The 20,071-nt window shown below is 37.3% G+C and overlaps 3 protein-coding genes across 6 annotated transcripts; 1 reads left to right on the forward strand and 2 right to left on the reverse strand.

Moving 5' to 3' along the window:
- Positions 1 to 221: 221 nt before the first annotated feature.
- LOC127905873 (uncharacterized) lies at positions 222 to 930 on the reverse strand. Its single transcript, XM_052456500.1, has 2 exons — positions 521 to 930; positions 222 to 408 (listed from the first exon to the last, which is right to left on the reverse strand). Exons 1-2 carry the CDS (start codon positions 928 to 930, stop codon positions 222 to 224), a joined length of 597 nt encoding a protein of 198 aa, XP_052312460.1.
- Positions 931 to 8,967: 8,037 nt separating this feature from the next.
- Positions 8,968 to 14,892, reverse strand: LOC7463479 (phosphoglucan phosphatase DSP4, amyloplastic). 3 transcript variants are annotated; one of them, XM_002316379.4, is made up of 14 exons: positions 14,774 to 14,892; positions 14,589 to 14,673; positions 14,475 to 14,519; positions 13,597 to 13,708; positions 13,320 to 13,396; positions 13,129 to 13,205; positions 12,880 to 12,960; positions 12,315 to 12,447; positions 11,983 to 12,042; positions 11,148 to 11,204; positions 10,585 to 10,680; positions 10,430 to 10,489; positions 9,808 to 9,915; positions 8,968 to 9,244 (listed from the first exon to the last, which is right to left on the reverse strand). In XM_002316379.4, exons 1-14 carry the CDS (start codon positions 14,797 to 14,799, stop codon positions 9,107 to 9,109), a joined length of 1,155 nt encoding a protein of 384 aa, XP_002316415.1. In that variant the 5' UTR covers positions 14,800 to 14,892; the 3' UTR covers positions 8,968 to 9,106. The 3 variants fall into 3 exon arrangements, with proteins under 3 accessions (XP_002316415.1, XP_024467085.1, XP_024467084.1); XM_024611316.2 differs by lacking the exons at positions 8,968 to 9,244; positions 9,808 to 9,915 and adding an exon at positions 9,943 to 10,107 and having other exon boundaries at positions 14,774 to 14,857; XM_024611317.2 differs by lacking the exons at positions 14,475 to 14,519; positions 14,589 to 14,673; positions 14,774 to 14,892 and having other exon boundaries at positions 13,320 to 13,401; positions 13,597 to 13,703.
- Positions 14,893 to 17,051: 2,159 nt separating this feature from the next.
- LOC7463480 (uncharacterized) lies at positions 17,052 to 20,058 on the forward strand. Of its 2 annotated transcripts, XM_002315309.3 has the most exons (9): positions 17,054 to 17,802; positions 18,044 to 18,230; positions 18,319 to 18,452; positions 18,548 to 18,660; positions 18,775 to 19,018; positions 19,110 to 19,265; positions 19,388 to 19,467; positions 19,583 to 19,632; positions 19,784 to 20,058. In XM_002315309.3, exons 1-9 carry the CDS (start codon positions 17,341 to 17,343, stop codon positions 19,936 to 19,938), a joined length of 1,581 nt encoding a protein of 526 aa, XP_002315345.2. In that variant the 5' UTR covers positions 17,054 to 17,340; the 3' UTR covers positions 19,939 to 20,058. The 2 variants fall into 2 exon arrangements, with proteins under 2 accessions (XP_052312848.1, XP_002315345.2); XM_052456888.1 differs by lacking the exon at positions 19,388 to 19,467 and having other exon boundaries at positions 17,052 to 17,802; positions 19,784 to 19,977.
- The last annotated feature ends 13 nt before the right edge of the window (positions 20,059 to 20,071 follow it).

Below are 20,071 nucleotides of genomic sequence, written 5' to 3' on the forward strand. Positions count from 1 at the left end.
ATATTGCCTGTAATCTGTCTACCTGGTACAAAACTACTCTAATTATTAGAGACTAAGCCTGATGTCAGATGCTTAAGTCGATTCACCAATACCTTAGTAAGGATTTTGAAATTCACATTGCATAAGCCTATAGGCCGAAATTGACTCAGAGTCGGGCTATGGCATCTTTGGTATAAGCACCAAAAACAATATCAGCCACTCCAGTGGCACTTCCATCATACTTATAATGAATCTACAAACTGTTTTGCCTTCCATTGGCACCTAGACTTCTGGTACCAAAAGACTTCCACCTGAGCTAAAATTTGATTATACTCATTGGTTAACACTTTCTTGAACTTGTTCAAGAATAGGTTTCCTCCTTCAGACAAAGCCTTTTGAATGCCCTCAAGCCTGGCTAGAACTATTTTCCTGCGATAGAAGATATTGCCAAAAACTTCCTGTTTCACTCTTGCAACGTTGTTCTCAACCTTTTAAGTTCAGCAACTAGATCCTGACTCCCCTGCTATCTATTTTTTTTTACTTTGGTAAAACTATCGTGAGACGTCCATGCGCTTCAAATTTAAAAGGGCGACATGGTTTAAGTGTATTCATGTCCCTGGAGTAGAGCTCAACAAGAATAGGATGATGATCAGATTTTACCCTGGGCAACACCCTAACACACATGGCTGGAAATTGCATTCTCCATAGTTGATTACCCAGCCCTCTATCCAACCTTTCATGCACTCTTCCATAACCTCTGCTCTCATGTCCGCGCCATGTGAATTTTGGACCAACACTTCCTAAGTCCAGCAAACCACAATCCTGAATCCATCTATTGAATCTCAGACATTTTCTCATATCAACAAGTGCGCCTCCCATCTTTTCTGCAGCCGTCAGTATCTTGTTAAAATCACCGATAACCATCCAAGGCAAAGTTATATGTTGCCCCATTGTTTTAATCTCTTCAAGACATTCACGTTTTAACTGAAGCTTCAGGTTAACATAAACTACCGTACATAGCCATGGAGAACCTCCTCCCTCATCTACTAAAACATGGACCAAGTTCTTGGATGAATTCAATGTTGTGCATACTGGACCGAAAGCAAACACAAATAAAACACAAACAAACAGATTTACGTGGTTCCCCAAAACCGGGTACGTCCACGGAGGCAACAGATTGTATATTATTGGAGGAATGATACAAACACTCAACTCAACCCAGTACAATCCCACAAAACCCAGTGTTTCACTCTTACACTCGTTTCTCTCAAATCTGCACTCTTTCACTCTCACAGTTGCACTCTCTCTTCTTCCTCTGCACACACACTGCACTCTCTTTTTCTCTCGTTTCACTCTTCTGTCTTTTACACATGTTTACAGGAGAAAGGAAAACATAAATATAATGGCTGCAAAGGATAGGGTGGTTGATGGTGGAGAGGGTGGTTGAGAGTGGTTGAGAAAAATGTTGACAATTGCAAATGTTGACAATTTGCTACAAATCTCCACCTTGGCAAGATTTTTCCATTCAATCCTCGTGATCAATCAATGCTGCCTCTGATGCGCCATATGGCGCTGCACCCTGAAGGTGCTCAACACCGAGAGATGTTGACCAAGTCCAAACAATGTTGGAACTTGATCCCTGAGACACATTTTGTGAGCATGTCAGCTGGATTATCTGCGGTACCAATCTTCTGTAGCAGAATATCCCCTTCATCCATAATTTCTCGAACAAAATGAAATCGAACATCGATGTGCTTGGTGCGGGAATGATGAACCTGATTCTTTGCAAGACAAATAGCACTTTGACTATCACAATGGACATCCACGTGCTCTTGAACAATTCCCAAATCTTCAATCAACCCATGTAACCAAATAGCTTCCTTGAAAGCTTCTGTTACTGCCATGTACTCTGCCTCAGTTGTTGACAAAGCTACTGTTGATTGTAACGTTGACCTCCAACTTACAGGCCCTTTAGCAAGTGTAAACACGTAGCCTGTTGTGGAACGACGCTTGTCTAAGTCACCAGCATAGTCCGAGTCGACATAACCAACTAAATTTTGTCCGAGTCTATCATCCCTCTCAAACTTCAAACCAATATCAGTTGTGCCATGAATGTACCGTAGAATCCACTTAACTGCCTGCCAGTGACCCTTTCCCGGATCATGCATATACCTGCTCACCATACTGACAGCATGTGAAATATCTGGTCTTGTACAAACCATTGCATACATTAATGCACCAACTGCATTTGCATAAGGAATTTGAGCCATATGCTTGCGCTCTTCCTCTGTGCGTGGAGACATTGAAGCACTTAGCTTAAAATGAGGAGCTAAAGGTGTGCTTACAGGCTTGGTCTTACCATCTACCCCAAATCTCTGTAGAATTTTCTTCAAGTATTGGGTCTGTGTCAAACAGACTGTGCCTTTTCTTCTGTCTCTCTGAATCTCCATGCCAAGAATCTTCTTAGCTTCTCCAAGGTCCTTCATTTCAAACTCAGTTCTCAATTGAGCTTTCAGTCTATCAATCTCCACCTTGCTCTTTGATGCGATCAACATATCATCCACATATAAGAGCAAATAGATGAAAGAACCATCAAGAAGTTTGCGAAAATATACACAGTGATCAAACTGACTCCGTGTGTATCCATGTTCTGCCATGAACTTATCAAATCGCTTATACCACTGGCGAGGAGATTGTTTCAATCCGTATAATGACTTCTTCAGTTTACAAGCCCAATTCTCTTTCCCAGTGACTTTGAAACCATCTGGCTGAGACATGTAAATTTCCTCTTCCAAATCTCCATGTAGGAAGGCAGTTTTCACATCAAGTTGGGCTAACTCCAAATCAAACTGTGCAACCAAGGCTAACAGAATACGGATTGATGAATGCTTAACAACTGGAGAGAATACCTCATTATAATCTATCCCCTCCTTCTGAGCATAGCCTTTTGCTACCAATCTCGCTTTGAATCGGATGTTGTCTTTTCCAGGATTACCTTCCTTCTTGGCATATACCCACTTGCAACCAATTGTCTTCTTTCCTTTAGGGAGTTGTACCAAATCCCAAGTCTGATTCTTGTGGAGAGATTTCATCTCTTCATCCATTGCCTCGTTCCATTTTGCACTTTCTACACTCTGTACTGCTTCTTTGTAGGTGTAGGGGATTCCATCATCAATCACCGGAAGTGCATAAGCCACCATGTTACAATACCGAGCAGGTTTCTTGATAACTCTTTTCGGTTTACTCGTTGCAATGGATTCTTGTTGTGTGGTTGCTGGAGTTGTTGCATCCTTTTCATCTGAACTTTCATCTGAATCTCCTTCAGTAGAGATTGTCTGAACAGTCTTTATAGGGATGACTGAAGTCTCCAACTCCACCTGTTGTGCATCACCAGACTGTTTTTCCTTCTCCTGTGATTTCTCTTGCTGTAACATGCCAGACTCATCAAAAGTGACATCTCTACTCAAGATCACTTTCTTTGATTCAGAACACCAGAGTCTGTAGCCTTTTACTCCTCCACTAAAGCCCAAAAATATAGCTTTCTTGGCTCTAGGATCTAGCTTGGACTCAGTAACATGATAATATGCTGAGCAACCAAATATACGCATAGAGTCATAATCATTTGCAGGAGAGCCTGACCATACCTCCAAGGGGGTTCTACCATCTAATGCTGCTGAAGGTAACCGATTAACAATATGACGAGCATAGCTTAATGCCTCGCCCCAAAACACTTTGCTTAGTCCCGAATGTGATAGCATACATCGGACTTTCTCCACCAATGTGCGGTTCATGCGTTCCGCTACTCCATTCTGTTGTGGTGTTTTGCGAACAGTAAAATGTCGCTTGATCCCTTCATCCTGACAAACTTCAAAGAAAGGATCTGAAGTGTACTCACCACCATTATCTGACCGAAGAGTCTTAACCCTCCTTCCAGTTTGAGTCTCCACCATTTTCTTCCATTTCAGAAAGATATCAAGGACCTCATCCTTGTGTTTCATCATGTAAACCCATACTCGTCTTGAGAAATCATCAATAAAAGTAACAAACCAACGATTACCTCCAAGAGATTCATTCTTTGAAGGTCCCCATACGTCTGTGTGAACATAATCTAGGATCCCTTTTGTGTTGTGTACTGCAGTGCCAAACTTGACCCTTGTCTGTTTTCCAAGAACACAATGCTCACAGAACCCATGCTTCCCAGTCTTGGCGCCTTTTAATAGACCTTGCTTGACTAATCCTTGCAAAGCCTTTTCACCAGCATGCCCTAAGCGCATGTGCCAAAGTCTGGAATTATCTGCTTCATCATCTTCTATACTTTTGGAAACAGCTGCTGTACCAGTAACTGTAGATCCATCCAAGAAATATAAGTTTCTTATCCTCGTGCCTCTTAAGACAACTAATGCACCACGGATTGCTCTCAAGACTCCACCATGCATGATAATCTTATAACCACTGGATTCTAGAACTCCAAGTGAGAAGAGATTTTTCTTCAAGTCAGGTACATACCGTACATCTGTTAGTGTCTTGACTACCCCATTATGCATCTTCAGATGGATAGTCCCAATCCCTTTGATCTCACTCACATCATCATTACCCATCAACACACCTCCTCCATCGAACTCCTCGAGTCTCGAGAATAAGTGCTTGTTAGGGCACATGTGATAGGAACATGCAGAATCAAGAACCCATTCACCAGAATGGTTTTCTGGTGATGAGACCATGAATGCAGAGTCTTGTTCATCCTCATCTCGTGCAACGTTCACAATTGGTTCATCTTTTTCCTTGTTGCCCTTGATTGGACAATCTTTCTTCCAGTGCCCTTTTTTGTGACAAAAGGCACACTCATCTTTTGCAAGATATTGTCTGTTTGATGATTCTCCTCTGGATTTTGAGCGAGATCTCCCTCGCCCTCGAAATCTTCTGGGGTTTGTTCTGCCTCTAACTGTCAATGCTTCTGACGTTGACTCCTTGTGAACAATCTGGTCCTTCTTTCGGTACTCATTATTCACCAAAGCATTGGACACATCAATGAATTTAATCTTTTCTTTACCATACAGTAAAGTGGTGACGAGATGTTCATATGTGTCAGGCAGTGAATTCAATAACAATAGAGCTTTATCTTCATCATCAATTTCCACATCTAAATTCTTCAAATCAGCTATCATTTTATTGAAATCATTTAGATGCTCATTCATAGAAGTACCTTTCTTGTGCTGAAAACGGAAGATCCTTTTCTTCAAGTAGAGACGATTCTCTATACTCTTCTTCATAAACTTGTCCTCCAGTGCTTGCCATAATTCCTTTGCAGAGTTTTGTTCTGAAAAGGCGTACTTCTGATCCTTTACAAGACAAAGTCGGATGGAACTGCAAGCCAACCGATTTATCCTTTCCCAGCTTTTATCATCAAGATCCTCTGGTTTATCTTCTAGAGTGAAATCTAAATTCATTTGGACAAGCATATCCATGACTTCACATTTCCACATGCCAAAATTACCTTTCCCATCAAACTTCTCCACCTCAAATTTGGTATTCGATACCGGGATGTATTGTGGAGGTATACTAGCATTCCCCGCTGATTTTTCTTCTGGAATATCAGCCATTAGGACGTCTTTGGATTACAAATGGAATCCCAAAATTGTTAAAACACACACTTTTATGCTCAAAAGTGCCAAAACAGTAACTTCGGTATGCTGTTTAACAAAACGGACACCACGGTTGCGTCCGGAATGGTTGAAAATGCTAGGAACCAACTTGACTCGGCCAAAAACGGGTCAAAAAATCACTGAGTTGGCCAAAAAACCAATCTGACCGAGTTGACTCAGGGAAGGAATATTCTGTCTCTGATAAAGAATATTCTGTCACGGGAATATTCTCTTACTGGTAACGGAATATTCTTATTCTGTCAAGAGAATATTCTGTCACTGTTAGATGACGTGGCTGATGACGTGTCTGATGACAGGGCGATGTGGACCCTCTGTGATGACGTGGATGATGACTCAGCGCCTTCGTGTCGGATGACGTGGCTGTCTTCTCAGGCGAGAATTCCGGCAATGACTGGTTTTTCCGGCAGATTTCCGGCGAAACTTCGGCGAGCTCTACAGGGCTCGTTTCAACTCCGATTTCGACGATCTTTATATCGCCGGACTCGTATGGACGAGAGGAATCTCCGCAGCTGGTCAAAAGCAAGATCTGAGAACTTTGAAAATTCTGCAACTTTGAACAGAGAGCTGAAAAACGTGTTTTTTCAGTGTTCTAGCTTCCCTAATGCTCTGATACCAATTTGTTGTGCATACTGGACCGAAAGCAAACACAAATAAAACACAAACAAACAGATTTACGTGGTTCCCCAAAACCGGGTACGTCCACGGAGGCAACAGATTGTATATTATTGGAGGAATGATACAAACACTCAACTCAACCCAGTACAATCCCACAAAACCCAGTGTTTCACTCTTACACTCGTTTCTCTCAAATCTGCACTCTTTCACTCTCACAGTTGCACTCTCTCTTCTTCCTCTGCACACACACTGCACTCTCTTTTTCTCTCGTTTCACTCTTCTGTCTTTTACACATGTTTACAGGAGAAAGGAAAACATAAATATAATGGCTGCAAAGGATAGGGTGGTTGATGGTGGAGAGGGTGGTTGAGAGTGGTTGAGAAAAATGTTGACAATTGCAAATGTTGACAATTTGCTACATTCAACACTCTTAAATCCACACCGCCTTTGTTCCATAGTAACCAGATACCTCCAGACTTTCCTTCCGCCTCCACCTTGAAGTTTGAATCAAAATTCAACTTGTCAATCACTTTCCCTGCAGCCCTGCCACTTATTCTTGGTTCAATGAATGCCATGATTTCTATCCCGTAGGCTTTCCTAAAGTCATACACTATAGAGCAAAATCGGTTACTTCCAGCCCCTCTACAATTCCAGTTAAACATGTTCATTATAATCAAACGTATGTAGTGGAACTCCCTAAAGACCATCTTCATGTTGACGAGATTAAGCTGTTAACTCCTCCCGTTCTACCATGATGGTATCCTTTCTTAAGAATCCTTCATTCAGATGCTCTTCCTCAACTGGAACGCTACAACCTTTTTTCTCTACTATTACATCTTCCTATGAAGGACGTGGCACCTGATGAAAATTGTGCTTCTAGAACTGGGTCTCACACAGTCACACACCGATTATCTCCCATTACCTCTATGTAACCTAGATTGGGCTGCTTTTGTCTTTGGCTGCTTGAATTTGAAGACAGAATATGTTCCTTACTATTTTCCACCTCCTTTCATTTCATGATGGGCCCTCTTCTGCTACTTTGGGCCTGGGGTCCAAGACTAACATCCTTCCTAGCACCCTGCGAGTTACCTCCTAGCCCTCTCTTGACAATAATTATCTTGTCCGATTCTGTCTCATCCACTGCAGCTTTGCCTTCGTTGCTTGTTTCCTTACTCACATCAGGCTCAATTCCACCAATCTCGTCACTACCCAACTCGCCTGCTTTAGTTTCCACATGTGAATCTGGTAACAAATTAAATCGAGATCCCTTAATCAACGTAGCTTCCCTAGTCAGTCGTCTTTTGCAAGGCAACTATCCCACCAACCATCTGTGTTCTCTGGCTTGACACATTTGGCATCATCAACTCCTTGATTTCAGTATTCTTGCGTAATTGTCTCATTGGCTTTTCTGCAAACATCCACTGGCCGTATGAATCCACCGCCTCCGATCGATACTCCATGCATGTTGATGGTTCTATTTTTTTCTGGAACCTTATCATCTATAACAAGAACATCTGCGTCCGTAACATTCCCTTCCCTCGCCGAAGAATGGTGATGTACATATGGATAGACTTTCTTTTTATGACCATACTAGCCACACCGGAAACATACCAGATGAGGACCTTTATACGTAATACGATGTACCCGCCTTCTTAGTTTGAATTTTGACAGCAATGGCTAGGCAAGGTCTACCTCTGCACAGATTAATGTGTAATTATCATGAGTGCTAAAAGATGTTGTCACTTTTAGAGTTCTACCAATATGGGGTAATTACCAATATAGTTTTTAATTTTTCACAACACAGAATTATCGTAATATTCCATTGCCAGATATGTCAGTCTCACCCACTCTGCTACCTTTTCAATGGTTGCTTCATAAGAATCAAAATTTAGATGTCATTGTCTCACTATAAGATAATGATCCGACACCATTCATGGTCTTTCAAACAAAGCAAAATCATGATCATTATGATTATGATTAGAGAATTTAGCTAGGAAAAACTCGTTTTCTAAGTCCACTAGCCCAAAACCCCCTTGGATTTTCCACAGCATATGCAATCTTCTCAATACATGTGTACCCTATCTTCCTTCCCATTACTTTAATTATTAGTGTCTGATGTCAAGGTTCATGTATTGATTACTCCATTGTCATTTGGCATCCAGGCACCAATTTATTGGTATAATAATAATAATAATAATGTAACAGTCCAGGGGAGCCCTTATTTTCTTAATAGTAGTGTCTTCTCGAAACAGATAAAAAGTTAAAATAAAAGTTATATCATTTATATTTTAAAAAATAAAAATTTATTTTTTATATTCCAAAACACTAACTAAACATAAACACAATTTAATTTCCTTAATCCTTATATTGATTACTCAATTACCATTTTATATTCAGGCACTAGTTATTGATTGATGCAATGAAAAAATGGAATAGTCTGGGGAGCCTTGTACGAATTAAGGCACAAAATAACATATAATTATGTTATGAAAGTATTGAACAATAATTTCTCCAAAATGAACTGAAGAGGCTGCAAAACTAGTTGGCATTTAGATAGCTTTTGTAAATACGACAGAAATACCATCAGACAAAAAAATAAAGTTTTTTTTTTATGTTTTTAAATTGTTTTAATATAATAATAAAAAAATAAACAGTACTAAAACAGCAAACATGTTACCAAACATGAACGCAGATTATTGACACCCGCCTCTGTATAGCAGCTGCTTTATTCAATATTTTATTAAGTTAACAAAAACTAATTGTACAATGAAGGATACAAGTATTCGTTGCTATTGCAAGCATTCATTATATCTTATATGCTGACAACTTGTATAGGCTTTGTTTCCGGCTTACTCATCATCTCCGGGAAGAGTTTCCAGACACATTCTAATTTTCAGTCGCTCCTCTCTTGTTAGAACTGGATCATCTTCACAGGTTAATCTCTTTCTCAGTACAGCGTTAGCACTGTCTGCATCGTCATCAAGAACCTGGACAGTAATAGACAAGAGCACCATGAGAAAATTGTTTGAATGTTGCCATGAATGATATCATAGACTCACAGTAAGGAATCTTTATCAACTAAATTGTCATGGATTAATATTTACACTTCCACATTTCATACTCACCAAGGTGTTGAGCCCCCTTTCCCATTTTTCACGGTTATTAAACCAGGTCAGCTCAGCAGATTGACCTGGTGACTCGCCAACCTATAACCTAACCCAGCCCGCTTTTCATTTTGAATTGTTTAGGATATTGACCGGCGCCAAACCCGGGTGACATAGCATATTGAACCGCGCTCACTTGATCCAACCAAACCTAGATGATTCCTCAACTCCAAGTATTTATTTTTTAAAAAAACAAATTGTCTAAAACAACATCGTTTTGGGAATGACCTGGTAACCCTGCAAGTTGACCCGGTTACCCGGGCCTTAGACTGGGCTGGACTTCGGGCTGGATTTGACAGCCATACCATTTTTCTCCCAAGCAAAAGCAAATGGAGATATAGCAATAAAATGAAAAATAAAATAAAATCTGGAGAGATGAAACGTACTTGAACATAATTGTTGATATGGCCATCTCTGTTGACAGTGGTAACTAGCTCATTTTTGTTGACTATCCACTCACCATCAACAATGTACTTGTACTCGTAGACTCCCTCCTGTTAAAGCAAGAATTGTTACAAAATTCTGGTTTTAATTTGAAATATACTTATTGTATTCGCACCCAATTCTGCAACTAGCTGTGGTAAAGCAATACCTGACAGTTAGAATCGAAGGGATCCTTCCCTGTCAATTCTGGGCTGGTTTCAAGGAATCTTTAAAGCAAGTAGCAATTTGTCTCTAAAGGTAGCCTACATTTAAGTTTTTGAAGAAATGAACTCTCTAGATTAACAAATATTAGGGCCTGGGACCAAGAGGTTTTGGGGGGGGGGGGGCTCATAGCAAAGGTGTGATTAGATATGCTTTTCTTCAGCAGTAACTATTTCAGTATTGCAATCCAATCGTTAGGTAAACCTTGACCTAGAAATTATGTGCTGCCAGATGCCAAGAAAAATGCAAGAAATGTTTTTGACAGAAAACTTGAGACAAAAAGACATGCAGGCAAGGAAGGAAGGAAAAAAAAAAAGTTGGCAACTGCATTTATCTGTATTACCAAGGAGAATAAAAACTTACCATCAATTCCCTCTTGAGAATCCAAAACTTTCTCTCCTCGTCTAATTCTAAAGGTATCCTCTGGAGAAAGAAAGAGAAATAAATATGAATAGGTAAAAATGTTTAAATGGCTTAAACATAATGCAAAAACTAATGAAAGCTTTTACATCACATACCTGGCCCCATCCAATGTCAAGCCCAGAAATTTCCACTGTAGAATAATTGTTGTCTTCCCATTTCAAAGTGACAAGCTTTTTTCTAAGGCCTGTAAGCTTCAAACAAGGAAAAAAAAATAGTTTGCAGTAATCTGTCGATACTTCAAAAACAAAAGGCAAAATATATTCATTTTGTGATTGCATGAAGAGCCTAGGCCACTACAACCATCCCTTATTTTTTTTCATTGATTCTCAACAAACTCATTTATCTACCCCCCAAGAAGGAACTCTTGGGGAGTAATGTTTATGGGCTGGAGCTACTCGTTAATCTTGGCTGCAACTTTTATATTATGGGTAGTTCGAACAGTTGATAGACTGAAAAATGGCATTGCATGTCAGGAAGCATCCTTCTATATGTGCAAACTTAAAATTTTCATAGTCACAGAATTCAGCATCTAAACATGGGAGTTGTTAAAAAAAAAGGATTAAGTAAAAAAGATAAAATCAACATGCAGAAAGAAACCTATAGTCAAGGCTCCGTGAGCAACTATGCATATATGTTACACAAAAGGAAAATGACTCACTATATCAGCAGTTGCACTTTTGATAGCATTCAATTTTGGGAAGCTCGAGCGTTTACTCTGCAACACAAGAAACAATGAGATACTACGAAAACACTAATCAGCTACCAATAGGGCTCTAGCCCCACTGCTAGCAATACTCCTTTAAGGGAGAGGTTCCAGCTTCGACTCCCGGAAGGTCAGTCAAGCTAAATTCTCAATTACCAAAAATAGAAACTAATCAGCTATTTTAAACTGTAGCCATATCTGTCATGAACCAAGTAAATCTCAAATTACTATTGCATGATTTCAACATTGAATCCCAATATACATAATGGCCCCCGTCAAGCATCAAGCCTGTCTATGCTAGCACTAGAAACTGCTTGAAAGTCAATCCAGTTATAGTCTACAGTATAGGTTCAAAATCTATTGCTGGAAGGAATATAAACCGATTTGTTGATTACAATGCTAGAAAAGTAGAATGTAAGGCAATTTATATCCCTAACTAAGCTGTCCACTACCAAAGTCGACCCCTTCGTTTATACCGGCTAGCTTACAATTTGACATAAGAAAAAAAGATGATGCTCTGCATCCTGTAACCATGTACCTCATACTGCAAACTCACCCAGGTATATAGTTATACACTAAATGCACAGTTCCATAAACTTGACCCCTAAAATTTCTAAGTCAGAAAATCAAATTACATAGATGAATCATCAACATCTTAATGATATTTATTTTCAAACCTGACAGGCGTGGAGCCATGGATCTTTAATAATGTTTTCCTAGAAAACATTATCAATACATAAGAGTTTCATTTATGGTAAAGACAGGAGAAAGGAATCAAATCCAATATTACCATAAGCAAATCGTGAGCTTCATTAAGCTTGTGGCCCTGAACCCAGAACATGTATGCCAGCTGTGATTCATTGAAAACTCTTAGTTTATTGGTAAGGAGATATAAAAAAATTATCAGCATGAAATGTGTGGAATTTGAAGAAACCAAACATAGCGCCTCAAAAAAAGACAAGGAAAACCATGAAAGAATGCTTCCTCAGAGAGGTGGGGGTGGTGATGCATGGGCATTTCCCTCATACATGATAAATTACAGAGCCAAACAAAACAGTGGTGCATAGCAACAAATCATAAGGTGTCAAACGAAAAATTAAGCAGGATAAGATCAAATGCTACCGCAACAGCAGGTGCTCTTCCCATTCCTGCAGTGCAATGTATATATGTCACACCTCCATTCTGGTTTATGGCTTTGCGTAATTTGCTGACAACAGCTGGTAGCTGTATCCGTAAATCAAATGCATCAAAATCCCTGTTACATTAATATTAGCTGCTGTATCAAATGAAGAATAGCAACATAAATGATCATAGACAGTAGATACAGATGCACATTCAACACACATCCTTTGTGCTCTTACAAACAGTAAATGTGAAGTGGGGAGAAATTCAAATGGTACAGAAAGTGCTCAGAAGAGTTATTTTGCACTAGAACAAGTGAAACTCTAGCTTAGAAAGTTAATTAACGTCTTCTAACAAAAATGAAGTGCCAGTGTAGAAAGTGATAGCATAGCAGTCCAAAATAATACTACGTACATTCTCCACGGTTTTTATTTTTTATTCTTTTGGCAGTAGAAACTAGTTTCGATGCAAAAGGTAGTCAGATGTTAACTAACAGATTTCTTTTTCCAATTGTTTATTTGTTCTCGTTTTGTAAATTAGAAACCTTGGGTTTGCTATGACTAACCTTATCTGTGCACGCAAATGCTGAATGTCACCACATGCCTTCGCATAGTCTCGAATGGCACTGATATCTACTCCGAAATATCTGAAATGGTGGTAAAAGAATTGCAGTATGTTTCATACGCTTCTTCTTTTTAGATCTCAAATGCTCAACAGTTGCATAAATGATAACTGATGACCATATATATAAGAGCATTTAAGAAATAAAAATTATGCTTTCATTAGATCATGAAGACAGAGTTATTTAGGATACTCCAAGTCTGGATCCTGTTGTAAGCAAAACACAGTTTTGACCCCAATTTTTCGAAGCTTGTCAACGTCTTCAGGAGTCTAGAAATTTGAAAAAACAAATTAGAAAACCATATGAGAAACAAAAATAAAATAAAAACCAGTGTAAGAGGGGAAAGAATCCCTTCATACATGAATCTAACAAATGAGAATCACCTGTAGGCATGATCCGACAATCAAATCTGGACGAATGAAGTTATAGTTCATTCCTAGTTCGTGCCTATAAGTCAAAACTGTACTAAAAATATATTAGAACAAACAATTAGCTGCACTTATAGATCAATAACACATTAAAATTTCGTTAATCAAGAATCAACAGTAACTAGCAAACACTTCAAAAATTCAAACAGTTACACATGCCACTCCAACCGAACAGGTCACACCCACCAATTCCCCACCCTTGACATGGACCTACAAGCATTATCGAACTCACCAGCCCCCATAGCTTCAGTCATGTTATGACTATATATCTCAGATTTTTCTTCTTCTTCTTCCTCAACATCAGTGCCACTCATCTCAGCACTAGATGGCGAGCCAGGAGCTGCCTACAGACAACAAATTCAAATAACAAGCCTCTATTAGAAGATTTGAACTTCGAAATTCAACACAGTAAAGCAGTAGTCACTAATAGGATCAAATTAATTATCAGAAACAAACAAGCAACCATTATGATCGCCCAAATTAATCAGTTATCATCAAAACCACTCTCCGTGGTGCTCCCGATTTCGTTTTTATATTAATTTTTTGCTTCCAAACCACATACACGGCGAAAATGCTAACATGACTCATTTCCCAGCCCTGGATTCGTGGGATCACTCCAATTTGCACAAGAAATTATTCAACATCCCAATTAAAAAAAATCATATCATGAAAAATCCAAACTTTACAGGGTATAACAAAAAAAAAGGGAAGGAATATTCCCGAATATCTAATTTTAAAAAATATTTTCTTAACACATCAAAAAACCCCTTAAAACTCCAAAATATCTAATATCACTAGTGAATTCTTATATAAAAAAAACATCCCTGAAAATCTCCTGGTGGATCCGGCTAGTGGAACCCACAAATCTAATGGCTGAGACTCTTCACCAAGTGATTTCAAGAAAGGTTTTCGTTAAAACTAGTATTATGTTATTCTGAATTTCTAACAGTCAAATATTTAAAGAAAAAGAACCAACAAGAGAAAGTTGCGGTAATCAAAACAGAACGAATAACAATATATAGCAAACATTAGAGCAGAGCAACAAGATTAGAAGCTTCAACTTGACACAAGAAAACAAAAGGATCGAATCTCAAGCTACTTTTAAGTTACCTTCACAGCTACACGTAACTGCAGATCATGATAATCCATGGTTCCCTGCACCAACAAAATGATATACTATAAGAAAAAAAAAAACACAGATTATGTGTAAAGGGATGAACGTACTGCCATGTTAAAAGAGAATAACGGCGGAGAAGAAGGTCTTCTGTGGTGAAAGTTGAAGCCTTGCAGAGGCAAAGCAGAGGATGATCTGCCATTCAAACAAGACATTGACGAATGAAATTAAAGAAAGTAATAAAACAAATAAAAAAAAGGAAAGATATTTTTACACGTTATATAGTTCGTCAGACCTTGGAAGATGGCGAAGGCAATTCATTTGAAGAAGGAGAAGAACGAGATTAAAAAATCTGAGAGAGTGAAGTGAGAGTAAAGTGAGAGCGGACTTCCTGAATCTGAGTTGATACTTGATAGTAACTTTTATAGCTCATGTTGGGCTTAATTGTGTATTTGATCCCCTTGATTTTATTTTATTTTATTTTGAACCTTGTAGTATATTTTGTCTTAAGCTCCTCTTTCAAACTTCTTATTTCGTAATTATTTGGACCTTTTCTATTTGTTGCATGGAGACTTAAAACTTGACTTGAATTGAAATGGAAAAAACAATGATTTGGTCAAACTCTATTGACTATGACCCAAATCTAATTAGTTCAATAATAAAAAAATTTATAAAATAAAATAATATCATTTTAATAAAAAAATAATTAGTTCAGATTGACTTAATAACTTGTTGATTTATGTATTTTTTCGTATTAACCTTCATGTTTAACAACTATAATATAGCGTCAAATATCATACATTAACAATACTAATAAGATAGTTGAGGGATGAAAAACAATGATTTGTTGATCCATGCATAGAGAATTAAGACTTGACTTGGCAATGTTTCGAATTGAAATGGAAAAAACAATAATTTGGTTAAACTTTATTGACTACAAACATGACCCAAATCTAATTAGTTTTTTTTATAAAATAAAATAAAATAAATAATGGGCTCAAGTTGACTTAATGATTTAATAATCCATGCATTTTTCTGTATTAATCTTCATGTTTAGCAACTATAATATGGTGTCGAATATTATACATTAACAATACTAATAAGATTTAAAAAAATCATGTTTTATAATTGAGAATTCTATTATTTGTTTTTGTTTTTTTTAAATAAAAATAAATTAAAATGATACGTAATAACCTCATAATTGATAATATTTGAAGGTCATTATATTTTAGTATATAATAAAGTGATGGGGATGATATTAGAGTAAAAAAATAATAAAGGGATTAAAATGAGACAAAATTGAGAATAGAGAGACTAAATGCACTATCAGCCTGTACTGCTTGGGTTTGCAAAGGGGATCGCCTTTTGGAAGATTCTCCAGAATGCCATTAGATTTTTTTTCCGCATCGAGATATGGATAGTGTTTGAACTTCTGCTATTCGTTGCTGTTAAAACTATTTTTTTTATAAATATAATAAAATAACATTATTTTTTAGATATTAACATATTTTATTTTAAAATAAAAAAAATAAAAAAAATTTCAAAGATATTTTTTAATAGTAAAAACAAATACACTCATCGACAATATTTTAACATATGATTATTTGTTTTTATATTTAAAATTATGTTTGGATAACTTTTAAAAATATATTTAGTTTTAAAATATAAAGTTAATATTTTTTAATAATTTAATGTATTGATATTAAAAATAAAAAGTACTATTATTTTAAAAATTATTTTAATATATTTTTAGAAAATACAATAAACACACCTGCCGCATAAGTGCATAGGGTAATTTTGATGCAGCCAAGATGGGATCTAATTGGGCTTGGGCTCAGCTTATAGCCCATTTATGCAAAAAGTTTTGAGTAAATGTGAAATAGATAAATCAATAATAGATTTGCTGTAAATCAATTCCAATGACAATATTGATATAAATTTAGTTTTGATACTAAAAAATTAATTATTCTAAAGAGTAATTTTTTTTAATATTGATATAAATAGCCCTGATTGATCAGAAACACATATTTAATCTCATTTAATATGCTGAGAGAGATTTTAATACACATTTATTTAAATTAAAAAAAAATAGTAACATAATAGATAATAAGTGTGTGTTTTTTAATATGTACCAGGTATGACTTGAAAACTTTGATGAGCTGTCATGTATGACATGGTATTAATAGATGATGTGGCAAATTTAAAAGAGAAACTTCCTTTTTTATTTTTATTAAATATAAAAAATTAACTAAAACCCAGGGATTTTTTTTTGAAAAAATTTCTACGTCTTAAAGAAAATGTAAAAATAATAAAGAGAGAAATTTCTCTCCAAAAGTGTTTTCCTTCGTCATCAATGCCACGTTACCACTCATCTGCCACGCCATCCCTCAATATTCATGCCATGCATGCCAACCTTATAACTAAAATAATACCTTATCATAAGTCGTATTTGTCACCACTCCAAATTTTACTTTATTGCTATAGTCTCAATGATTGATACAAATATTTGAAGAAAATAAATGTTTATACACTGAATTGTAAAAAATCCACAAATTACACATCTTATTTAACTCTAAAAAAAAGAATTGCTAAAAGCTTGAGCTTCGAAGATGGATCTATGAGGTGGCTCAAAGAAACCTTTCTCGAGATGACCTTGAACAATCCCAGCTGTACTTCTGCCTTCAAGCCATTGCTTATGGCAACAGTTACGTTGTCTAACATGGATAGTATCTTCCTAATCAATCAAGGTTCGGATCATAGAAGAGAGCATCAACTAGACTACAAATGTAAAAGGATAATCACAATAAACAATTTGATTTTGACTACAACTCTAGTTTTAATAATACTTGGGTAGTTTTCTTTATGGAAATCAAACAAAAAAAACCAGTGCTCCTCAAAAAAATGGCCACCAGAGGTCCAAGAATCCAAGCTCTATGGCATCTTCCATGGCTGGTTTTTCTTTTCTCTACAACACGTGTGTTTTGCGCTTCACCATCAAAAGTACCAAGACTTGGGGTGCATGGACCTTATGGTGCAAGAAATCACCTTGGAAAAGTTAAGGTTCAGTCTTTGGCCCCGTCGGATCAGGAGTTTAGAACTTTTTATTACAATCAGACACTTGATCACTTCAATTACAGGCCTGAAAGTTATAAGACTTTTCAGCATAGATATGTAGTGAGCTTCAAGCATTGGAGGGGTCCCGATACAATGGCTCCAATATTTGTCTATTTGGGCGAGGAATCTTCTTTGAATGACGATCTTGGTTATATTGGAATCCTCTCTGATAATGCAGCTCGATTTGGTGCTTTACAAGTGTACATAGAGGTGAGTAGAATTATTTCTTTTTCTGGAGAATTTGATCTTTTCTTTTTGCTAAAATGTTCCCTTTTCGGCTTTCGAGATTGACGTCCCTCCGGGACAGCTTCTAAACAAGTTGAAAATGTTTGACTCTAGCTAGAGTTTTGGATTTGCAACACAGTTGATAGAGCAACTAGTACTAATTATTGCATGACAAATTTAAGGTTGAATAACACTGCTTTGTGTTGAGTAACAATTTCCAATGCAGCATCGCTTCTACGGAGAATCAATCCCCTTTGTATCAAGAGAGGAAGCATTGAAAGATGCAAACCTCCGTGGATACTTCAGCTCTGCTCAAACTTTAGCAGATTATGCAGAAGTAATCCTACACATTAAGAAAAAACATTCGGCCGACTCTTCCCCGGTTATAGTTTTTGGAGGATCATACGGAGGAAGTAAGTAAATTATCATGAATCGCAAAATTCAGTTCTTTTCCTAATCAATATAGAAACATGGTTTGATCACTTTTCATTATTTTTATAGTGCTTGCTGCTTGGTTTCGCCTGAAATACCCTCACGTTGCACTAGGGGCACTGGCCTCGTCTGCCCCAGTTCTTTATTTTGATAATATCACCCCTTCAAACGGATACTATACAGTCGTGACAAAGGATTTCAAGGTAAGAAGATTAAGTTAATTGACCATATTTCTCTCTAGCTTTCCAACCTAAAGAAGGTCTTGAATTGTAACTGTTTCCGATTTTGTTTATCGCAGGAATCGAGTGAGAGCTGCTACAAAACCATAAAACAGTCATGGTTTGAAATTGATAAAGTTGCTGCTAAAGCAGATGGTCTTTCTATCCTTCAAAAGAAGTTCAATACTTGCAAGTAATTAACAGTCCAAGTCTCCCATTTCCCATGATTTTTTTAATTGCTAACTCGATTCCATGAGTTAGTTTCTGATTGATTAGTGTCTTAACTCCCTCCAACTTTGGCTAACAGACCATTGGAGGCTGCTACAGAGTTGAAAAACTTTTTGGACAGTTTGTTTTCAGTAGCAGCTCAATATGATAGACCTCCAAGATATCCAGTTGACCTTGTTTGCAAAGGAATTGATTCAGCACCAGAAGGAAGTGATGTACTTGACAGGATATTTTCTGGGATTGTTGCTTACTTCGGAAAAAAGCCTTGCTATAATCTAGATGCATTCTTTTCATCAGAAACACTGGAAGGCTGGACTTGGCAGGTAAGGTTCTTTAACTTCTGCCGTTAGTATATCCAGCATAATAACAAATTGCATGATTAATACCAATTAATTCTTTTCTGGGATTTAATAGACATGTAGCGAACTTGTGATACCGATCGGCCGTGGTAGCAACGATACTATGTTTCCAGCAGAGCCATTTGATCTGAAGGAGTACATTGAAGAATGCAAAAGCGCATTTGGAGTCCCCCCTAGGCCTCATTGGATAACAACTTATTATGGCGGTCATGTATGTCTGTTGTTCGAACTTCTGTGTGAAATTCCAGTGCATCCATGCATGTTCATAGTTGCAATTTAGAAGCAGATATGAGCTCCCTTCTTTTTTTCTCCCTTTTGAATGTGAAATTGCAGCATTTTAAAGAGGTTCTCAGGAGGTTCGGTAGCAACATTATCTTCTCCAATGGCCTCCGTGACCCTTATAGCAGTGGAGGGTGATAAATCTACCTTTGATGTTCTTACATAAAAAAAATGTTGTGAATCTTTCAAGCCTTTATTCTGGCATATTGGCAACGTAAGTTATATGTTTTTTCATCTGTAATCATGTAGGGTGCTGGAAAACATATCAGATAGCATATTGGCAGTGTATACAACTAAAGGTAATTTAATTCATGTTTCCCGTTCTAAATCCAGTTATATATTTCCAAGGATTCTAAAGGCCAGTTAGAATTTGGCACTTCGAGAAGGCTAGACACCTTTTGTTATCAGCAGGTTATTCTCAGATAATGATCTGTTGTTTTTATTGTGCAGGTGCACATTGCATGGACATACTGCCGGCCACAATTGGTGATCCTGATTGGGTAGTTTTGCAGAGAAACATAGAAATCGAGATCATTAACGGATGGATCCTGAAGTACTATCAAGATCTGCTTGAAAATTCTTCACAGATGATATTTCTTCATTGATGATATTTCTTCATTGTCAAAAATAAGAGCCTCCTTCAATCCCCCTCCTTCCAACTGTTTTCTCTGTTAAACGCTTTTCACTTTGAAATTGAAATGTGAAATTTTATTATTTCAACAAAATACTTGGATGTCC

The sequence above is a fragment of the Populus trichocarpa genome, chromosome 10 (assembly GCF_000002775.5).
Source record: "Populus trichocarpa isolate Nisqually-1 chromosome 10, P.trichocarpa_v4.1, whole genome shotgun sequence".
NCBI lineage: Eukaryota > Viridiplantae > Streptophyta > Magnoliopsida > Malpighiales > Salicaceae > Populus > Populus trichocarpa.

Bases quoted from the DNA above. Each gene is read 5' to 3' on its own strand.
- LOC127905873 (XM_052456500.1), bottom strand. From the start codon at position 930: ATGGGGCAACATATAACTTTGCCTTGGATGGTTATCGGTGATTTTAAC. The intron at 409-520 runs GTAAAAAAAAAT...CTTCTATCGCAG, and splicing joins CTCACGATAGTTTTACCAAA to GAAAATAGTTCTAGCCAGGC.
- LOC7463479 (XM_002316379.4), bottom strand. From the start codon at position 14,799: ATGAATTGCCTTCGCCATCTTCCAAG. The intron at 12,448-12,879 runs GTTAGTCATAGC...TTAATGTAACAG, and splicing joins CATTTGCGTGCACAGATAAG to GGATTTTGATGCATTTGATT. The intron at 10,490-10,584 runs GTATGTGATGTA...TTCTTTCTCCAG, and splicing joins TTGACATTGGATGGGGCCAG to AGGATACCTTTAGAATTAGA.
- LOC7463480 (XM_002315309.3), top strand. From the start codon at position 17,341: ATGGAAATCAAACAAAAAAAACCAGTGCTCCTCAAAAAAATGGCCACC. The intron at 18,231-18,318 runs GTAAGTAAATTA...TTATTTTTATAG, and splicing joins TGGAGGATCATACGGAGGAA to TGCTTGCTGCTTGGTTTCGC. The intron at 19,633-19,783 runs GTAATTTAATTC...TTTATTGTGCAG, and splicing joins GGCAGTGTATACAACTAAAG to GTGCACATTGCATGGACATA.